Source organism: Podarcis raffonei, chromosome 4, assembly GCF_027172205.1.
Source record: "Podarcis raffonei isolate rPodRaf1 chromosome 4, rPodRaf1.pri, whole genome shotgun sequence".
NCBI classification, from domain to species: Eukaryota; Metazoa; Chordata; class Lepidosauria; order Squamata; family Lacertidae; genus Podarcis; species Podarcis raffonei.
Genome location: NC_070605.1, coordinates 7,773,756 through 7,793,877, shown reverse-complemented (window position 1 = coordinate 7,793,877; position 20,122 = coordinate 7,773,756). Strand labels below are relative to the sequence as shown.

Genomic DNA, 20,122 nt, shown 5'->3' with positions numbered 1-20,122 from the left:
CAGAGTGATACAGGTTCTGGGGCACCTATGCCTCCCTGGTGCCCCTCCAGATGTTTTGGACCACAACTCCCATCAGCCCCAGCCTGCATGTTGCTGATGGGCAAGCAAGATGAGCCCAGCTGCCATGTGACTGCTTCCTCTATCCAAAGGACAGGGTCGACAGCAGGCTCAGCAGCTCAAAAGCCCCTTCTGAAATCCCTGGCCGCCCTGCGATAGGTGAGGAATTCCAGCTGGCTTTTAAATTATATGTGTATTTGTACTTCTGAACATGATAGAGAGAGTTCTTGGACGACTTCATCCTTAAGTATTCGGTTGCATGGAAAAACCTTCAAAGCTCAATGAAAATGCTTCAGCCAAGCGGTAGTAGCACAAGTTCAGACACAAAAACATCTCTTCAGCAAGATTTTTTTATTTATTAAAAAAAAGATGTTTAGCAGAAGAACGCATCTTTATTTAACATTTTGCTTTTTTGCCCCAACATAAACATCTGAGCACACAAAGGAGGAAGGGGAAAGTGTTATTTTATTGGGAAAGAGTTAAAAAAAAAAAAGATTGGCAAAAAATGGACTAAGGCTTTCCAGCAGAAGCCTCCTATTTCATATTAAAAAATAACCAACACTAACCCAAAGATGTGAAGCCTTACTCAGCTGTTGGCCTGAACTCCTTAAGAGTAGTCTCACTCAACATTGTGCCCTCCATGTTTTGGGCTGTAACTCTCTCACCAGAACACCCCTGCTGCTTGTGTCTGGTGAGAGTTAATAGTCAAATTCATCTGGAGGGCACCAGGTTGGGGAAGGAATGGTTGTAGGTGAGGATGTTGCCAAACCCACCTTCCCAAGCGTAGGGGAAAGCGGGGATGAGAAGGCCAAGCAGGCTTGTCTGTCAGGAAGGTCAGCCTGCAGGCCTGGGCTAAGGACTGAATGCACTTCATTATAAAATCAGCAACTACAAGAACACCATGTTGAACGTGAAACCCCCAAGGATGCCAGCCAGAGGGCAGGCCGGTTCGTGCATCAGCAACAGCCGTGAACGGATTCCGATTGTTCAAATAATGGATTTCAGAAACCAGACTAGTTTCAGTAGGGGCTTGGGGAGGTTGAGAAACCTCCACGGCTAAGCCTCAAAATAAAAATATTATTTCTGTAATACAGGGTTTGAATAATGAACCCCTTTTGTTTTTCCTTTGGCCTGGGCACCATCTATAATAGGCAAATGACTTTTTTTTTTAATGTCACCAGCAGCTCTACCTGCTACTCTATTTTGGTTGTGGTTTAGTGAGTGGCTGTGGAAGACCGCCCACTCCACCGCTAGACCTAAACCAAACCAGAATGGAGTTCTTGCCCTCTCTTAATGTTTCATTGAACGGATCTGTCCAAACTGCAGCATTGTGAGAAGAATGGCCGGTCTCCATCCCTGCTCCTTTCCTTTCATTCTAACGTTAAAAAAAAGAGTTGGATCTTCCGAAACAGGGTTGCTCGTCATTTGGTTCCTCATTAACAAGTGGTTTCTCCATTAAAGTGGAGGGGGACACACCCTGCTTGGCAGTTGATCAAGGAAGCCAACCAGTCAGAGACCCCAACCCACCTTGTTTATGCTAAAACTGATGCAAACCTCATGCAAGGCAGCAGCTACAGGCGGTCTTTGGTTGGGCTCCCCTTCCGAATGACAGGAGGAAGACGAGAAGGGCAAAAGATTATTTGGGCAAAAGCCCCATACAAACAGATGGAGCAAAGAGGGCAGTCCGGGCTGGTTCTGAATTGTTTCTCATTTCCAGTGTTTATCATAACAGAGGCAGCCTGCGTCAAGACTCACGGCCAGAATACTCTTTTCGACATTTCTAAAGCTGCCATTGCTTCTCCCGCCTTTCACAGCGTTTGGTTGACAAGGAAAAAGACCCACCAACGTTCTTAAGCTATCGCTGCCCTTCCGCATAGCTACAAGAGCAGGCAACTGTGTGAAGGGCCCGCGAGATTTCCCTTCCAAATAGCTGCCTGGCCGCAGAGAAATCTTGAAGACTCCATCAAGCTCTCTGAAGGCACCACTGTGAAGAGGAAAGGGTTGGAGGTGGGACAGCGATAGCTGGTGGGGATACTGAGACGCATCACATTTCGTTGACCTGAGCCAGTGGGAGCGGCCAGCCCACCTGCAGGGCTTGCCGCAGGACGGGGCGGCTAAAAGAAACAATTGGCCTTTACATATAGAGATACATATTTAACAGGCCCGCACAAAGCAAATTAATTTGATTCTCGAACAGCAACTCTGTTGCCTCTAGTGGCTGCCTTCTAAGCAGCTTTGGCACCGAAAGGTTCCCACGTGTGGCGAGTCTCGTTTCCCGGTTCCGGAGAAAGCCCACTTACACGGTAAGTATTTGTGCCTCAAAAAGGGTGGCGGCCTCCTCTGATGCAGCTTCTGCAAACCAGGCAGTGGCTGGAGCTCATTTCTTCTGGAAGAAGCCCATGATGGAAGCCTGCTTGTTGGCCTTCGTGGCTCTCTTTGCGCCTCTCTTCTCCTCCTTGGGCTCTTTCTTGGCAGCCCCGGCAGGCGGCTTGCGAGCCGCGGAGGGCTTGGAGCGGAAGTCGCCTTCGCTGTCTGTGCAGGACTCGCTCTCGTAAGCCTTTTCGGTCACTGGAAACAAAAGGGCGGTGTGAACCGTTTGCACCACTGGAAAGTCCCTGATTCTTGCAGCCTCTGGGTTACCTAACAGTCTCTTAAAACTGCCCCAGATCAACCCCCCAATTCTGAAGGCCACCAAAGGAGGCAAGCACGGCCCGGACTCCTGATTGCTGCCCAACCCAACACCCATCTTGCCTTCACCGTTCTTCTCCTGAAGAACTATATTCCTGGGCCTGCTGGCCTTTCCTCACCCTTAGACTGAATCCATATACAGTGGTACCTCGGGATGCGAACGGGATCTGTTCCGGAGCCCTGTTCGCATCCGGAAGGAAACACAACTAGTGACGGCATACCTGCGCACGCTGCTTTTTGCCACTTCTGCGCATGCACGTTACATCATTTTGAACATCTGCGCATGCGGCGAAACCAGGATGTAACGCGCTCCGTTACTTCTGGGTTGCCGCGGAGCGCAACTCGAATGCGCTCAACATGATGCATATTCAACCCAAGGTATGACTGTAGTAGGGACGCGGGTGGCGCTGTGGGTAAAACCTCACCGCCTAGGAGTTGCCGATCGCATGGTCGGCGGTTCGAATCCCCGCGGCGGGGTGCGCTCCCGTTGTTCGGTCCCAGCGCCTGCCAACCTAGCAGTTCGAAAGCACCTCCGGGTGCAAGTAGATAAATAGGGACCGCTTACCAGCGGGAAGGTAAACGGTGTTTCCGTGTGCTGCGCTGGCTCGCCAGATGCAGCTGTGACCCGGAAGTGTCTGCGGACAGCGCTGGCTCCCGGCCTATAAAGTGAGATGAGCGCACAACCCTAGAGTCTGTCAAGACTGGCCCGTACAGGCAGGGGTACCTTTACCTTTTTATGACTGTAGTATGAAACCCCTGACGCAAGCCATAATAGCTTGGCTCCCAACAGGAACCCAAAGTTAAACATGGGAGGAGTGGGAAATCTCTCTGGATTGGACACCTAGAAATCCTCTACATACCTACGACCCAAATGCCCCTAATCCCAACCCCTGACAGAGGTGCATATACAAATACAAACATTTTGGAAGTTTGGCAAAGGCAACATTCAGATCTCTGACTTGAATGTATGGCTAGGCCTCTTCTCCCACTCAAACAATTTTCACCACGATTCCGTTCCGTTCTTTCTTTGCTACACCAGACCGTCTGCCAAGAACACACCAGAGGTGCGGGTAGCAATGAACCGGGCCGGATCTGGAATGCAAATCGGTAATGTCAGCATTCCACAGAGGACTATTTATTCCAAGTGGTGAAGGAAAGCTTCCCACTCTTGACATGTTTAGAAAAGACTGAAGTTAAAGAGTAAAACCCACACTTTCTTTGGAAGGGGAGGGGGGTCCATCTTTGTTATTGCAAGCTCTGGGTGCATCCTTTCGGAGAGGTGGGGGACGGGGGGGGGGAGGTTGGCTGAGGATAGACAGAAAAGAAAGAGCCTGTTTCTTCGGAGGCGCCTGAAGTGGAGGCCAGAACACTTGGCCAAACTTGAAAAGTCAGATCCTTAATCCATTTCTAACTTGACAAAACCCAGGCTAGAGGTTTGCATGACGAATGTGCACCAAGGGTTTCTCATCAACACACGGACAGACTTCCCCACTTTCCTCCAGGCTCCCAAGGCCCCCACTTGCAACGGGTCTTGAGAAAGGGGTCCTACACAAAATGACAGTGCGTCCCGAGCTTGGCAGGGTAACTTAGGATGCTACACAAATTGCACCGCACCTGTTAATACAGAGCCCAAAGGGATTTGCCCTCCCATATCCAACAGCAGCTCACTGTTTTTCCTACTGTTTATGTTACTTAATCGATCAGTTAAAACGAACACGGTTCATTGGCTAATCCCAGGACAGCTCCACAGCTAAGCCTCACCTATGCAGCCTTCCTCATCCACAAATGTTTTGGACTTCAGCACTCGCTTCCGCTTCCGTTTTTTCTCTCCTGCTGATGCCTGAAAAAGAGGACAGTGCAGATTGTGAAGATGGTGTGCAGTGAACGTTGCGACAAACAGCATCTACTCTTGTCCCTTCTAGTGGCTGCCTGGGACCCGGGGAGGGGCTCAATGTGCTACCAACGGAAGAGGCCATTCCTCTGGTCAGAAAGCAGGGAAGATTTCAATGTTTTACTGTGTTTGATGTTTTGATTTGTTGGAAGCCGCCCAGAGTGAATTGAGCAACCCAGTCCGAGGGGCGGCATATAATAAATTATTATTATTATCCTCATCATCAATCATTATTCTCACAATGGCTGCCCCAGAGGCCTCTGGGAAACCCACGAGCAGGACCTGACTGCAACAGCACCCTCCCCACTTGCAATTCCCTCTGTCTCCAAAAGCGGAGAGGTGTATTTTACAAGTTGGATCTATGCATATTTACTCAGAAATAAGCACCCCTAAAAAGAAATTTCAGTTCAGCTTTTAAAATCAAAGTGCGTAGCTGGGGGAAGTTGGATGGCGTTTTATAACAACCAGAATACATCCAATTTCTTCATTCACCCCACTTTGAAGAGAGAAGTTTGCTGAATTGATTCTGAAGTGAAACCTTTTGGAGATGTTAACAGACTCCGACAATAACGCAAATAGGTTTTGTCTCTTTGCCAAATTTTGGGTTTTCAGCCAGGCGTTAAGAGCAAAGTGGCATCTGCTTGTGATTGCATGACTGGGTTGGATCATTTGTAATGGAGGCTGTGGCCACGAAGAATTCACTTCTCACTAAGCCCATCAGTCACAAAGAAGGTGCTGAAAGCAATTACAGCTGAACTGAGAATCACTCATCTTGCACTACATTCCCAATTCTGCCACTTTGGGCCAGTGATCTAGTATATGAGAAGCAACAGCTTGAGATACATTTATATATCTATATCTATATTTAAGCAAGATTAAGAAGCAAGTGAAGCTTCTACTGAGACCTTAGAAATGTAGTTCAGACCAAGGTAAGACTTCCTCCTTAATTCCTTCTGCCTCCAACCCCACAAGAAGGGACATGGGTGGCACTGTGGGTTAAACCACAGAGCCTAGGGCTTGCCGATCAGAAGCTTGGCAGTTCGAATCCCCGCGACGGGGTGAGCTCCCGTTGCTCGGTCCCTGCTCTTGCCAACCTAGCAGTTCGAAAGCACATCAAAGTGCACGTAGATAAATAGGTACCGCTCCGGCGGGAAGGTAAACGGCATTTCCGTGCGCTGCTCTGGTTCGCCAGAAGCGACTTAAGTCATGCTGGCCACATGACCCAGAAGCTGTACGCCGGCTCCCTTGGCCAATAAAGCGAGATGAGCGCCGCAACCCCAGAGTCGGTCACGACTGGACCTAACGGTCAGGTGTCCCTTTACCTTTTTTTTTTTACCAACCCCACAAAAACTCTCCCCACTCCATAAAATTATGTAAGCCAAGCGAGCGAAGGACGTTTGTATAAAAGACAACCCCATGTTCAGAATGTGGGGTTTCCCACTGTCTGAAACATGCCTGCAAAACCAGTCTTTACCTCCATGGGCAGAGGATCAGGCTCTGGGTTCGGGTCTGGCTCAGGAGAAAGGTCTTTCACTTCAGGAGTTACAGGCGATTCCGGGACATCTGCAGGGGAAAAGAGGAGTTAAGTTGCAGTCTTGGAACCATGGCCCAATGAGAGATTGCAGCATTATTGTGTCATTCTATTCATTTATTTTCCTACCTTTGCATTTTGCCTTGCTTCCATCACAGAAGCCAAGGAATGGTAGCAGCCTCATGACCTCCACATGGCACACTGGATATTTATGACTGCTTGTGTAGTTCAAGCCAGGGCAAACCTGCCTCATTTCTAAATCAGCCACTGAAATGAGTATTTGAGGCCTGATCTTCATAAGGGCCCTGATGCCAGCTTGGAAAATGAAGCAGTGAGTTACCTTTCAAAAGCAAAAGTGCACATGCTCCATTTTGATCCAATATAGGCTCTTTTTAAAAAAATAATAATATTATTTGTACCCCGCCCATCTGGCTGGGTTTCCCCAGTCACTCTGGGCGCCTTCTAACAAAAACCAAAAATATACTAAAATGTCACACATTAAAAACTTCCCTGAACAGGGCTGCCTTCAGATGTCTTAAAAATAGGATAGCTGATTATTTCCTTGACATCTGATGGGAGGACATTCCACAGTGCGGGTGCCACCACCGAGAAGGCCCTATGTCTGGTTCCCTGTAACATCACTTCTCGCAATGAGGGAACCGCCAGAAGGCCCTCGGCGCTGGACCTCAGTGTCTGCGTTGAACGATGGGGGTGGAGATGCTCCTTCAGGTATACTGGGCTGAGGCTGTTTAGGGCTCTTAAATGTGTTTGATTCTTTGGGTGAGAGGGTACAGTAAAGTGTGGTAGGATGGACTCAAACACAACTTTTCTAACAAACCCATTGGAAAAACTCACGTTATAGCCCAACACTCCTGTAAATTCACACATTTAAGACGTTCTCTGCCACAAGCACCGATAAAAACATACCAGAGCAGCGCACGGAAACGCCGTTTACTTTCCCGCCGGAGCGGTACCTATTTATCTACTTGCACTTGGGTGTGCTTTTGAACTGCTAGGTTGGCAGAAGCAGGGACCAAGCAACCAGAGCTCACCCTGTCATGGGGAATCGAACCGCCAACCTTCTGATTGGCAAGTCCTAGGCTCTGTGGTTTAACCCACAGCGCCACCCGCGTCCCTTCTAATGGCTGGAGGTGGCTTTAAAAAAACCCTGATACAATCAAGCAGTCTAAAAACCACGTCAATACAGAGGTTACTAACCTCTCCTCAATTCCACAAGATGCTTTCAAAAATGTTTTGGTCCTCGGATCCTATCCTGACTAAACCCTGGGCATTTCGCATGGAGTACTCTGTGCTATTTGGGTTCAGCTACGGCAGCAAGTTACAACCTGTTGTGGTTCTGCCAAAGAGAATGGCGAAAGCCACTGATGATCACAAGGCAGATTTCATTTTAATGCTCCCCTGAGCTGGCAGGAATGCGGAAACTGCGTTAGCAGCGGCACCTGTATCATTCAACCCCCCGCTGCGTCACCCTGACTAGTTGAAAGGTTGCAAGGGAGCCCTGCTAAGTTCAAGGAGAACAACTGCCATGGGGAGCCTCTCTAGGGTAAGCAAGCAGAGAAGGGACTTGCCCTGCTAACCTGCTTGCTTAATAGAAACAACGGAAATGTTGGACAGAACACCAGCCAAGCTTCCCTTTCAATCCACTTTTGGCTGGCGGCAGCTCTGTGCTCATACCGTAGTTGCGACTTGTGTTTTTTTGGACGTGAAACCAGCCCAGCTTATTAGGTCAATACCAGGAATGCTGCGTCTGGGCCAGGCATCAGGCCAAACGACCTTTCGCAGGTTAAGCAGGGCTGAGATCTACTGGTGGACGGCTTCCAACCACGGAAGAATGAATTGATTTCTTCTGTCAGGGGAGGAGTGGAAACACGAGCAGTGAGGTAGATGGCAGCGCATGGGGCATTGCACAAAAATACACACCTCAATATGCGCAGTCAGATGAAGCGGTGGCAGCAGCCAAGGTGTGCTGTCCTCGTATTGATGAGGACTGATGCAGCAACCAAAAGGTTCCTTTAAGGGCTTAAATCCCAAATTCTCGCGGTTATCTGATCGTGAGAATAAATGCAGTTGGGGTCGAGGTGAAAAATCCAGTTCACCCCTCCAGCAAGACCCTTTGTAACTTGCAAGGTGCTACTGAAAAGTCCAGCCTGTCCACCAGGTGCTCATATGCCTGAACTGGAAAAGGTGACAAGGTACCATTTGTACCTTGATGTTGGTATACAAATACTAAACGGCAGCAGCAAAGGTTACGATGACAATCTCCACCATGCGGCCTTTAAGGCAGAGGAACAGCTTTAACTGTGTATTCCCAGCCTTCCTGGGACAAACCAATAGAGTATCTGGTTTTGTTTTCTTCTGTGATGCTGCTAATTACACTTTAACTTTGGCCTCCCAAATTTCTTCTGCTGCCTGGCTTGCTGGATGCCTGTTGTGTTCAGAGCGCAGGTGCAGAGTGAGGTTACAGGGAACCAGGCAGAGGGCCTTCTTGGTAGTGGCGCCTGCCCTGTGGAACGCCCTCCCAGCAGATGTTAAGGCAATAAACAACTATTTTACTTTTAAAAGACAACTGAAGGCGGCCCTGTTTAGGGAAGTTTTTAATGTCTGACGCTGTATTTTTTAAAATATTTGGTTGGATGCCGCCCAGAGTGGCTGGGGAAACCCAGCCAGATGGGCAGGCTATAAATAATAAATTATTATTAGTATTATTACTCCCACTACATCTGGTTCGCAACTTATGATATGGCGATTTACTACAGACAGCAGCCCAGTATCTGCCCAAACGGGAACACGGAAGTCCTTGTTACAGATGAGCATCCTGGAGACGTATCCATTGTCTTGGCAGCTTGGCTTTCAGTGCCATCACTTGGACCATTTTAGAAACCATTTTGAATCCTACAACTCTCCACAAAACAAACCCCGGCTTATTCATTGAGACAAGGTAGCTGTGGTGAGTTACAAGAGCCTAGCTAGATGCTGCTGCTCCCAGAAGACAGAACAAAGGCTTCGGGGAGACTCGTGGCAGCAGGCTCTTGCCAAGAAACAGAACTCAGCTCCAAGAGGGAGCCAACTAGTCTCACTCTGCAAGAAATGTCTTTTAAAAAATCTTACCTTTCTTTTAAAAAATCGCCCAGCAAGCTGCTGGTCTAGAGGGCTGCGGAGATGCATTTGAAAGAGGGACTGCTGATACCTGCAGAGGGTGTCAGTATTTGGGGTGGGAGCTACTGTGCTATGCTTGTCTTCCTGCCTCTCCTTACTTGTTTTTAAATTACCGTATTTTTCGCTCTATAACACGCACCTAACCATAACACGCACGTAGTTTTTAGAGGAGGAAAATCCATAGGCATGCCACCCGTAGGCATTCCCTCCATAACACGCACAGACATTTCCCCTTACTTTCTAGGAGGAAAAAAGTGAGTGTTATGGTGCAAAAAATACAGTACATCCTGCCTTTCATTTGGGATACTGTCTTCCATACACAGTTCCTACTGCCCTTCGCTTACCTATTATCAAGGTTATGCTAAAAAGAAAAAGATCCAAGTTTCTTGCAAAAGAAATATCATGGATTCCATAGAGAAAGTGAATTATGTGTAACAAAGGGCTGTCTCCAACATTAGCCATACTCAAGAGCAGATCCACTTATATTTGTGGTTATGACTTAAATCCATTCCTTTCAATAGGTCTACTCAAGAGCAGAACTTAGTTGGTTACAACAGACTTCTCATTGCCACAACCTCTCTGTTGCCACTGTATCAGAGAGAGGGATCAGGCTTTGATTAACAAAGCAGATTTAATTTCTGTTAATTTCAGCAGAAATTAGAGAGCCAGTATGGTGTAGTGGTTAAGAGCGGTAGTCTCGTAATCTGGGGAACCGGGTTCGCGTCTCTGCTCCTCCACATGCAGCTGCTGGGGGACCTTGGGCCAGTCACACTTCTTTGAAGTCTCTCAGCCCCACTCACCTCACAGGGTGTTTGTTGTGGGGGAGGAAGGGAAAGGAGAATGTGAGCCGCTTTGAGACTGCTTAAAGGGAGTGAAAGGCGGGATACCAAATCCAAATTAAGCCTGCTTTGTTAATCACATATCGTATATATTTGATTTTTATTTTCTGCGGCATCTTCTTTTCATGAGCTGCGTTTTATTGGAAGCTCTTTGTTTCATTTGAAACCAATATGATGGGGAAGAATTCTGCAACTCAAAAATAAATAAAACGCCTGCAAAGAGGCGATCTCTTTTCAGCACAGAAGTCTGCATTTCCCTAGTGGTAAGACGAAGGGTCGTATGCCTGGGCAGAAAGAACAACCATTTATAGCAAAGACATAAGGAGAAAGAGAAGCCTCGTCGGACGGGACTTTGCACTTATCCAGGGCAGATGCTTAGCACTGCTGTACTCACTTGCTTCCAAGAAGACCAGGATCTCCTAGAGATACTGGCTTCAATGTAAGTACAATCTCATCAAACCTCCACCCCCCCCCCATCTTCCATTTACCCTCATCATCGCTGCTGTCAGGTTGAGGCTGTTTGATCCGACGCCTCTTTCTCTTCAGGCTCTCAACCTCTTTCTCCTCCTCGTCTGACATCTCCAGCCTCTTTGTTCTGCAAACAAATAAGGCTCGTCACCTCAAATGTATTTGGGGGTGTGGAACAGGCGGAAAGAGAACAACTTCTCCAAACGCAAAATGCGCGACTGCTAATCTGGAGCAAAGAACAATAGCAGCAGGCTTTTCCTCTTCTACCACCTATAATTAAAGACGGCTGCATACGCTGAACTCTAAGAGGAAGAAGCGAGCTGAAAAGATGCTCCCAGGGTCATGTATGTTCTGCAATCAAAAACGAACAGAACGATCCGAGGTAGTGATTCTATCCGGAGGAAGACAAGTGCGGGCCAAACGGCAGTCCAGATATCAGGAACCACCATCACCTGTGTGCAGATATGCATGCCATGCCATTAACAGCGCTCAAGAAGCCTGAGAAAGAAGGGAAACACAGGAGGCGTTGGGCTAAGGGGGGGGACACTTGCTGGTTTCCTAGCAATTGGAAAAGGTAAAGGTAAAGGACTCCTGACAGTTAAGTCCAGTCGCGGATGACTCTGGGGTTGCGGCGCTCATCTCACTTTACAGGCCGAGGGAACCGGCGTACAGCTTCTGGGTCATGTGGCCAGCATGACCAAGCCGCTTCTGGTGCAATGGAACATTGAAACCAGAGCAGTGCACTGAAAAGTTGTTTACCTTCCCGCCAGAGCGATACCTATTTATCTACTTGCACTTTTTGGCGTGCTTCCGAACTGCTAGGTTAGCAGGAGCAGGGACCGAGCAACGGGAGCTCACCCCGTCACGGGAATTCAAACCGCCGACCTTCCGATCGGCAAGCCCAAGAGGCTCAGTGGTTTAGACCTCAGTGTCACCATGGTAACTACCAGCCAGCACCCTCTGACTTGAGGCCAACAAAACAATGTGTTATTAAAAACAGCATCGACCACCAGCCCACCCAAGATCCCCCAAAACGAATCAACTTGTTCTGAACCCTTGAACAGGGCAGGACGTAAAAGTCAATGACACCTCAGATGCAAAATGCCACGTTACGAAAGCGACTGCAGAGCTGTGAAAGCTAATATCCCCCAGACCTGGGATCTCATCCTGCCTCAGGGGGTCTAAACAAGTTTGTCCCCAAAGCACAGTTTTTACAAGAAATCACGTCCCAAACGGCCAATCAATACTCTTTTAGTGGAGTCGCTATGAGGTAGTGTCTCAGATGTCTGGAGTGGCTTTGAAATACATTTTAGCATGATCATATTTTTACTAGTGGGAAAAAAAATTAATTAAATGGCTTCTTTCAGCACTGATGGGAAGGTGCCAGCTAGCTAGTGCTGGTGGCAGAGACAACTCTGGGCACTGCGGCCTCTGCTCTTCTGCCAAAGGGGCGTCCTTTTCTCCAGGCCTCTGGGGCTAAAAACAAGGCAGCTAGTTAGAATCAGCTGACTGGCGAAAACTCAAGCGAGGAGGGGGCCTCCACAACAGGAAACTGCCCGCACCAGGCTGCAGACAAATGTTTGAGCTAAAATTAAAAGTAAGCACAGAAGGATACCAGTCCAGAATTCTGCTATTATATGATTCTGGTGAAGCAGCTATTCCTGTCATCCTGTGATAGATTTCTATTAGGCACCAAACTAAAGTATACAAATGCAATATGAGGTGTGTGCATGCATGCATGCGTTTTTCTTGTCTTGCTCTTTCAACAACCCGTTCCTTTCTGCGCCCCCCCCTTACAATGCTCCCCACCTGCACCTCAGTCCTTCCAGACACTCTATACACATACAAATCTAGCGCTGAAGAGAAGTATCTGAGCTCCAGAAACTCACAGAAGCCTGCAATATTGGTAAAAAAAAATCTGGACATAAATTTAGGTTTAGCAGTCGCAGAATATCTAGCAGCTTTTGCTCTGCTGCTCTCAAAATCAGAGAAGTGATGACAATTGCAGCTAGTTTAAAGCTGAATCACTGGACTGTTTGTGTTATTTGTGTAATACTCAAGTAATACTGCAATACTGCAATGTGTGTGCACATTTTACTTGAGTGGTTTTTAAAAGGAAAAATTAGGATGGAAAACAGCAATGAGCCCCAGCTTTAATACTGACGTCATTTGCAACCCTGCCTCCAGTTTCTGAGCCTTTAGAAGTGCAATCAGTCTGGAAGAAAGTCAATGGAGTTCAAGACTTCTTATGCAATTCAGTGCTTGACTCAGCCTTTTAAAAATCTGTGTGCCACCTTCCTCCCCTTCCAGGCACTCCGTTACAGTACAATGAACTCCTGCAAATGAATGAGCCAAGCTGGCAATTTATACCCCCAAAGCCTTAGACAACCATAAACTTAAATGGGGAGGGCTACCTTTTTTTGTCCTTCTGCTGTCCTCTTGCAGGGTCAGCTTTCTTGCTGGGTTTCTCACGTTCTGGTGCACCCGGAAGCGATTTGGGTTCCACCGGGGACTTGGCTGCAGCTTTCTCTTCCTTTCGCTGTTCGGGTTCAGGACTTGCTTTGCCTGCATTTGTCACAAGGGAAAGCAGGAAGGCTGCAGTTTACCAGTTCGTTCCCTATGGTAGGATCTGGCTACAAGAAGGGGCTCCGTTCTCAGCAAAGGGTGGGGAAGGGATAGAAGTATGTGGCAAAACTACAAAAGAAAAACTGGACAGATGCTACTGGAGCAATGTAATAAATCACACACAAGACATATTCAGGCCTGGTCTGCATGTACAGCATTTTTTTACAGTAGACTTACCGTATTTTTCGCTCTATAACACGCACCAGACCATAACACGCACATAGTTATGGAGGAGGAAAACAAGAAAAAAAATATTCTAAACGAAACAGTGGATGTATGATTTTTGTGACTCATGCTGTGGCCACAGACATGTGATCTGACGGTGAGTTTGGGGTAGCCCAATGCAAAAATCCTGACGATCCATGTGGATCCATGCTTTGTAACCACATTTTTTTGCACCACAGTGGCCCCAGGCAACAGTGGGTGCGTGATTTTTTTGGTGCAAGCTGTAGCCATGGACATGCTATGTGATCTGATGGTGAATTTGGGGTGACCCAGTGCAAAACTCCTGAGGATCCATGTGGATCCGTGCTTTGTAACCACGTTTTAAGTGGGGAGGGAAGGAGAAGCACTCAAGGGACAAGAAGCACGCGTGGGGTGTGTGGAGAAAGGATGCTGCTAATAATGCAGAAGAGGGGTATAAGAGGAGAAGGCTCCTCTCCTCTCCCGCTTTGCTCCTTTAAAGAAAGCAGGCTCTGCTTCTCTCCCTCCTCCCTGGCTTAGCGAGCTGAAAAACTTTGCTGCTATTTAGCGAGCTGAGTGGGGAGGAGAGAGGGACAGAGATCCTGCTTGCTTTAAAGGAGCCAACTGGACAGGAGCCGCTTACACTTGTGTAAGCGGCTCCTCTCCTCTCCTGCTTTGCTCCTTTAAAGCAAGCAGGCTTTCTGTCCCTCTCTCCTCCCCACTCAGCGGCTCTTCTCCCGCTTTGCTGTTTCAAAGCGAGCCACGGAGGAGGGAAGGAAGGGGAACCATGGATCCTCTGCTCACGACTGCAGCAGATCCCCCCCCCCCCCGACATCTGTAGGCATTCGCTCCATAACACGCACAGACATTTCCCCTAACTTTCTAGGAGGAAAAAAGTGAGTGTTATGGAGCAAAAAATACGGTATTTGTCGCCTTTTTCAACAAAATAATTCAAAGTGAATTACAACAAGAAATCAGTAACACACACATTGAAACCAGCATAAAACTGAAACGAGAAAAATCTAAAACTCAATTCATGTTTTTTAAAGGTAGGACTAAAAAAACCTACCCACAGATAACTAAAAGCCAAATGCCTGGGGAAATTAAATCTTTTTGCCTGGTGCCTAAAGATAAGTATTGAAGGCACCAAGTGAGCCTCTGGGTAGAGCACTTAACAAGTGAGAAGCCAACACTGAAAAGGCCTCTTCTCGTGTTGCCACCCTCCAGACCTTCAGTGGAGGAGCCAAAATATTGCAGCACCTGTGCCGTCGAAATCCCTGCCTATTGACATTATGCTGGCATCCTCAACGAGCCTGCTGAAAACGTTTTGTTTCAGCAAGCCTTTGTTACCTATATTTCCCTGCTGAACTCCTTAAGATTTGCAAATGAAGAGACATGCTTAGGAACAAATTGCTAGCATATCCTTTATCTAGCTATAATAAGCCCTTTGGAGCCAAGGATTTGAATGTAAATGCCGTAAGCTGTATTTAGCCCTTGACAATGGGGCAGGCAACACAAGAAGGCTCGACAATCCTTACCCAGAGCAGCTTTTCCAAAGAAGTTGTTCAGCAGATTTGCTTTAGCAGGTGCCTTGCTACTTGCTGTGGAGGCCTGGAAGCAATGAAGAGAAACTGTCGTGAGAGAGAGAAGCCTCTAAAAACTGTTTCTTGAAATGCCCAGGTGTGAAACAGCAAAAAGGAAAGCATGCACACCTCTTATTCTTCTTTGAAGCGACAGAAGACATTCTTACAGAAGGTGCTCAAAGCATGTGCTTTTTCATTTTCAATTATCTTTCTGAAAGCCCAGAAGGGAAGGGAAAATATCTTTCCGCTAGTGCTGGATTCTGTGTGTGTAAAAATCTTGGTCATCTGCTAGAGTTCAGGAGCCAGGGATTAGAGCAAGTCAGGAACAGGAGTCCATTGATTTTGGCTGGCCTTGTAAGGCAGTCAAACCATGTGGACACTGCTGTCCCTCCCCTAAGCCGGATGAGGTTTTGTCCCTGACATCTCAGAACAGCGAGAGAGGCCCTGCTGCTTCCCTAGGGCAGCATCAGAGGATGGAAGAAGAATCAAAGGTAAGTCCTAGAGCAGGGGTCGGCAACCTAAGGCCCATGGGCCACAAGCAGCCCATGGGGGTCATTTAACTGGCCCATGGACCCCCACCGCCCGCTCAGGGACCCCGCCACCTGCTCGGTCGGCTCCCGTGCGCCATGCTAAACTGGTGTCGAGCAGAGCGGGGACTGCCTTCCGTGATGCATGGCCAGCTTCCCACTGCAGCCAATGGGAAGCAGCACATGTCTCCTCCACACCAGAAGGAGTGCCGGAAATAGAGTTTGTGCATGTGTGCACACACTCCGGCCCACAGCGGCATCTGCAGGACCGTGAACCGGCCCAAGCCACAAAAACTTTGCCAACCCCTTCCCTAGAGCCCTCAAAGCAGTGAGTGGGATATTAAATCAAAATATAACAGTAAAGGACAACCAACCTCATAAACCCATAGGCGATCAAGACAGCAAAATCACAAAATGCAATGCAATAACCACAGTCCTTTGAGACTTCAGCTCATGTGCCACCAGAATTTTAGGCCTGCAACCAGCCAGTTGGGTTAAAGTTTGATAGGGCAAGGGCTCTCCCTAGGCTGCAGGCCGGTCCAAGTTCCATCAGCTGACTTCCACCCCGTGAAGATGGTCACACGACCTCCCAAAACAACAGAAGCCCTAGAGAGCTCTTTGTGCTAGGCTGGTCCAGCAGTCTGACTGCCCAACCTCATCCAAGGAACTGTGTAGGCTTTCTCTCTCTCTTCACCTTGCTTCTGATGAGTTCCCAAAGCAAAGGAGAGCAATCATGTCCTATATAGCCCTTCCTTCAGAACCCCTGACATCTTATGCAGATACTCCCTTCTCCTATCCCATCAGAGCTACTTCTTTTCTATTCATTTTCTCCTGGTTTTTCATGACAGTTGAAAGTGCTTTCTCTCTTTCTATGCGGCTTCAGAACAATCAGAAGGGGCATCATTTTATTTGATAAAAATAAATTGATTCTAAAAAACTTATTCAGCTTATACCCCCAGCAGTCTGAGAACCAATTATCAGCCTTCCGTTGTGTGCACACACATGTGTACTTGTATTAAAAGTCAGAAAGGAATTACTTTCACTTGTTTCTGTAAAAAAGAAGAAGCCTCTGTATACCGTATTTTTCGCCCTATGGGACGCACTTTTTCCCCTCCAAAAATGAAGGGGAAACGTGTGTGCGTCCTATGGGGCGAATGCAGGCTTTCGCTGAAGCCTGGAGAGCGAGAGGCGTCGGTGCGCACCGATCCCTCTCGCTCTCCAGGCTTCAGGAAGCTATCCACAAGCCTCACGCGTCCAGCAGGAGGCCCCACCGGGTGCGTGAGGCTTGGGACGGCAGCCTGCAGCCCGAAGCAGGGGGCAAGCTGCGGAGCCCGCCCCCTGCTTCGGGCAGATGTTGGCAAGCCTCGCCCGCAAGGCTTGGGGCGGCAGCCTGCATCCCGAAGCAGGGGGCAAGCTGCGGAGCCCGCCCCCTGCTTCGGGCAGATGTTGGCAAGCCTTGCGCGCCCGGCAGGAGGTCCCGCTGGGCGCGCAAGGCTTGGGGCGGCAGCCTGTTCTGGGGGCTGGGGTCGGGGGAAGCTTGGGCTTCCCCCACGCCTGCCCCGCGCCTGGGGGGGGGAAAATATTTTTTTTCCTTTATTTCCCCCCCCAAAAACTAGGTGCGTCCTATGGGGCGAAAAATACAGTACTTGAAGGAAATGCATTAAAGCCAGCCAGAAAAACGTCTTGAGTGTTCCTGCATAGGATTTGGAAATTCTATCCTGAGTTTGGCATGGTGAAAACAGAAGCAGGACATTAATTATTGTAGTTATTCCAGAACATTTTTTGTCTCTGCCTTTGCCCACCACTGACACTTGGCGCCAAAAGATTATCTCCAAAGGAGAACATCCTTAAAAAATAAAAAAAAGTTTTGCCTCTCCTGATTCAAGGCACTGAAAAACTGTCAAAATCAAGTTTTCCAGAAAACCTGTTTCACTGGTGCTTAGTACCCTGTGCAAGGTGGATTCTGCAACCCTCACAACCATCACACTCTGGCCGTCCCAGAAAACTATGAATCTTCAGAGCTGAGTGCAGGAATTCTCTTCGAAATGAATATATTCAAAGCAAACTGTATTTGTTCTCCCTTTCATGCCTTTGTGTCCAAAGCTGAACTTTGCGGTGCAGCCCTGAGATGAAGTTGGGGGGGGGGAGAGTAAAAAGGTAAACGTAAAGGGACCCCTGACCATTAGGTCCAGTCGTGACTGACTCTGGGGTTGCGGCACTCATCTCGCTTTATTGGCCAAGGGAGCCGGCGTACAGCTTCTGGGTCATGTGGCCAACATGACTAAGCCGCTTCTGGCGAACCAGAGCAGCACACGGAAACGCCGTTTACCTTCCCGCCAGAGCGGTACCTATTTATTTACTTGCACTCTGACGTGCTTTTGAACTGCTAAGTTGGCAGGAGCAGGGACCGAGGAATGGGAGCTCACCTTGTCGCGGGGATTCGAACCGCCAACCTTCTGATCAGCAAGTCCTAGGCTCTGTGGTTTAACCCACAGCGCCACCCACGTCCCGGGGGGGGGGGTAGCTGATGACAAGGGGTGCCAAAGCCTGGAAACTTACACTTGGTGTCTCTTTAGCTTCTACATTGGTCTCTTTCGGGGTCTCCTGGGACTTGGTAGAAGACTTGGCCGCAAACATTCCCATAATGCCCTTGGCCTGCAGGGAGGTCTGCTTTGAAGAAGCGCTTGGGGCATGGCCGTTGACCACAGGAGTAGCGGTTTTATCCACGCCATGAGGTGGCTGGCGATCCACCTGGGCCGGGGTTTCGGCGCAAGACATTTCAGCGGCTGTCCTGGCAACTGCAGCAGCACAGTGAATAGCACTAAACCTGGGTAGCAGGAGGGGGAAAACTTCAGTTAGCGCGACTTGGGAGTTTTATCATCTGACGTCCGTGCCAAACACTCTCAAAGAGCCTTGGGATAAAGGTGTTTCCTGAGAAAACAATTCCTATTTCATTTCTCATGCATTCCTTAAACATGTGCAGCAACAACAATATTATGTCATACTGACCAATAAGATGGGAGCAGACCAAGAAAGGTTTCTGCTCCTTTTTATACAAATGTCTTTTAAACTTGTCCTAAGAGTCACTTGCCCAAGCACAGCAGTGTGGACAGGAAGCAAGGGAATCTCTTTTCACTGAAGAGAACTGGCCAGAAGAACAAATATATTTTCATGCCAACTTAAGGCAGGATATAAATATATTAAATACTCCCTGCCTACTGAGATCAAGCAGTGCCTTCACTGTACTCTTTTTGCACCTGCTAAAAACATTCCTGTTTAGACAAGCTTACTCAGCTGCTTAGAAAGTTGAGGTGATTTTAACCTGTTTTAGTATTTTAGCTTTTGCATGTCTTAAAGTAGGGTTGTAATTTTTTCTTGATTTTACTGTTCATCTTTTGTAACCATCTTTAGAGATTTTTTTACAATTAAGATACATTCAGTTTTTATGAATTAAATAAATAATAATCACTCAGTCAATCCAAGTGAAGCAATACTGTATTGGCCCAAATATAGGCCGCACCTTTAAAATTCAAGAGGAGAAAAAGAAAAAAAGACAATAGCCGAATATACGCCACTCCCTTAAAATTCCACAGGCACTCACACCCGTTCCGTTTTACCGTCTGTCTGTTTCAGGAGCGATATTGTAAAAAAGCCCATTTTTGTAAGGTTGTGAATTTAAGCCGCACTTTAGCTTTTCACAATCCGAGTTAGGGGAAAAAAGTGAAGCTTATATTCGGGCCAATACGGTAAATGAGAACATAGCAATTAAACTGGTACGGACTGTCAGAAAGGAAAAGTTTGGGACACTTTGCATGTTGCCAACTCTGAATTCAAACAGCAAGCAAAAGAAAAACCAGCACCGTGAGGGGGGAGAAACAGCTCAAAACTTTTCCTAGCAGAGCGGGGGAAACCACTACTGCAGGGGCACTCTGAGATGGGTTCTGGAGATCGCTTACAGCCTGAGCACAATCTGCAATGATGGCAAGATAAAGGTGGGCTTATCTGGATGACCAGCAGATCAGTTACCAAGACAGAACTCACTTGCTGCAGTTCTGCAGGTTTGCTTTGATGACATCGTAGTCCGTGTTATAGAGCGGACTGCTGTCCTTGAGCATGGCTTTCTGGATGCTGTAGACGTGCACGCTGGCAATGGTGGACAGCTTTGACTTCATTGCTGAAAAGGAAGACAGGTCTGTGAAATGGAAAGGACCTTATAAAAAGCAACCATTTCTCAGTAGGATGGTTCGCAACTCGACAAGCGATCTGGGAGTGCACTGGGCTGCTGGGAGGCCACACTTGTATGCTCAGATGAAGCTTGTGCAAACTGGTGCCTCCATATACATGTTGCAATGGCAATATGTGTATAATCATGGCACAAAACTGGGGTAAATATTGGGAGGGGATAACTCTTAAAATCGAGAATGGGCACCCAACAAACGAACTGATCCCAGGACACCTTAGAAGACTCTCATGAGAAGCCTGCATTGCTCCTTGCCAGTTTCACTCAGTACCTAAAGCGACTATTCTGAAACTATCATGCTCTTGGCAGCTGA

At 47.9% G+C, this 20,122-nt stretch overlaps 1 protein-coding gene across 2 annotated transcripts in view; it reads right to left on the bottom strand.

Moving 5' to 3' along the window:
• POLD3 (DNA polymerase delta 3, accessory subunit) overlaps positions 1 to 20,122 on the bottom strand; it is a 240,208-nt gene that overhangs the window by 212,695 nt on the left and 7,391 nt on the right. Inside the window, exons 5-12 of one of the 2 annotated variants that reach the window (XM_053385100.1) lie at positions 19,611 to 19,743; positions 18,129 to 18,396; positions 14,998 to 15,070; positions 13,066 to 13,216; positions 10,672 to 10,778; positions 6,111 to 6,199; positions 4,507 to 4,585; positions 394 to 2,625 (exon numbers count right to left, since the gene is read on the bottom strand). In XM_053385100.1, the coding sequence (XP_053241075.1) occupies positions 2,435 to 2,625; positions 4,507 to 4,585; positions 6,111 to 6,199; positions 10,672 to 10,778; positions 13,066 to 13,216; positions 14,998 to 15,070; positions 18,129 to 18,396; positions 19,611 to 19,743 (1,091 nt within the window). In that variant the 3' untranslated portion in view covers positions 394 to 2,434. Of the gene's footprint in view, positions 1 to 393; positions 2,626 to 4,506; positions 4,586 to 6,110; positions 6,200 to 10,671; positions 10,779 to 13,065; positions 13,217 to 14,997; positions 15,071 to 18,128; positions 18,397 to 19,610; positions 19,744 to 20,122 lie in introns of those variants that run through there. The other variant, XM_053385101.1, reaches the window with a different exon arrangement.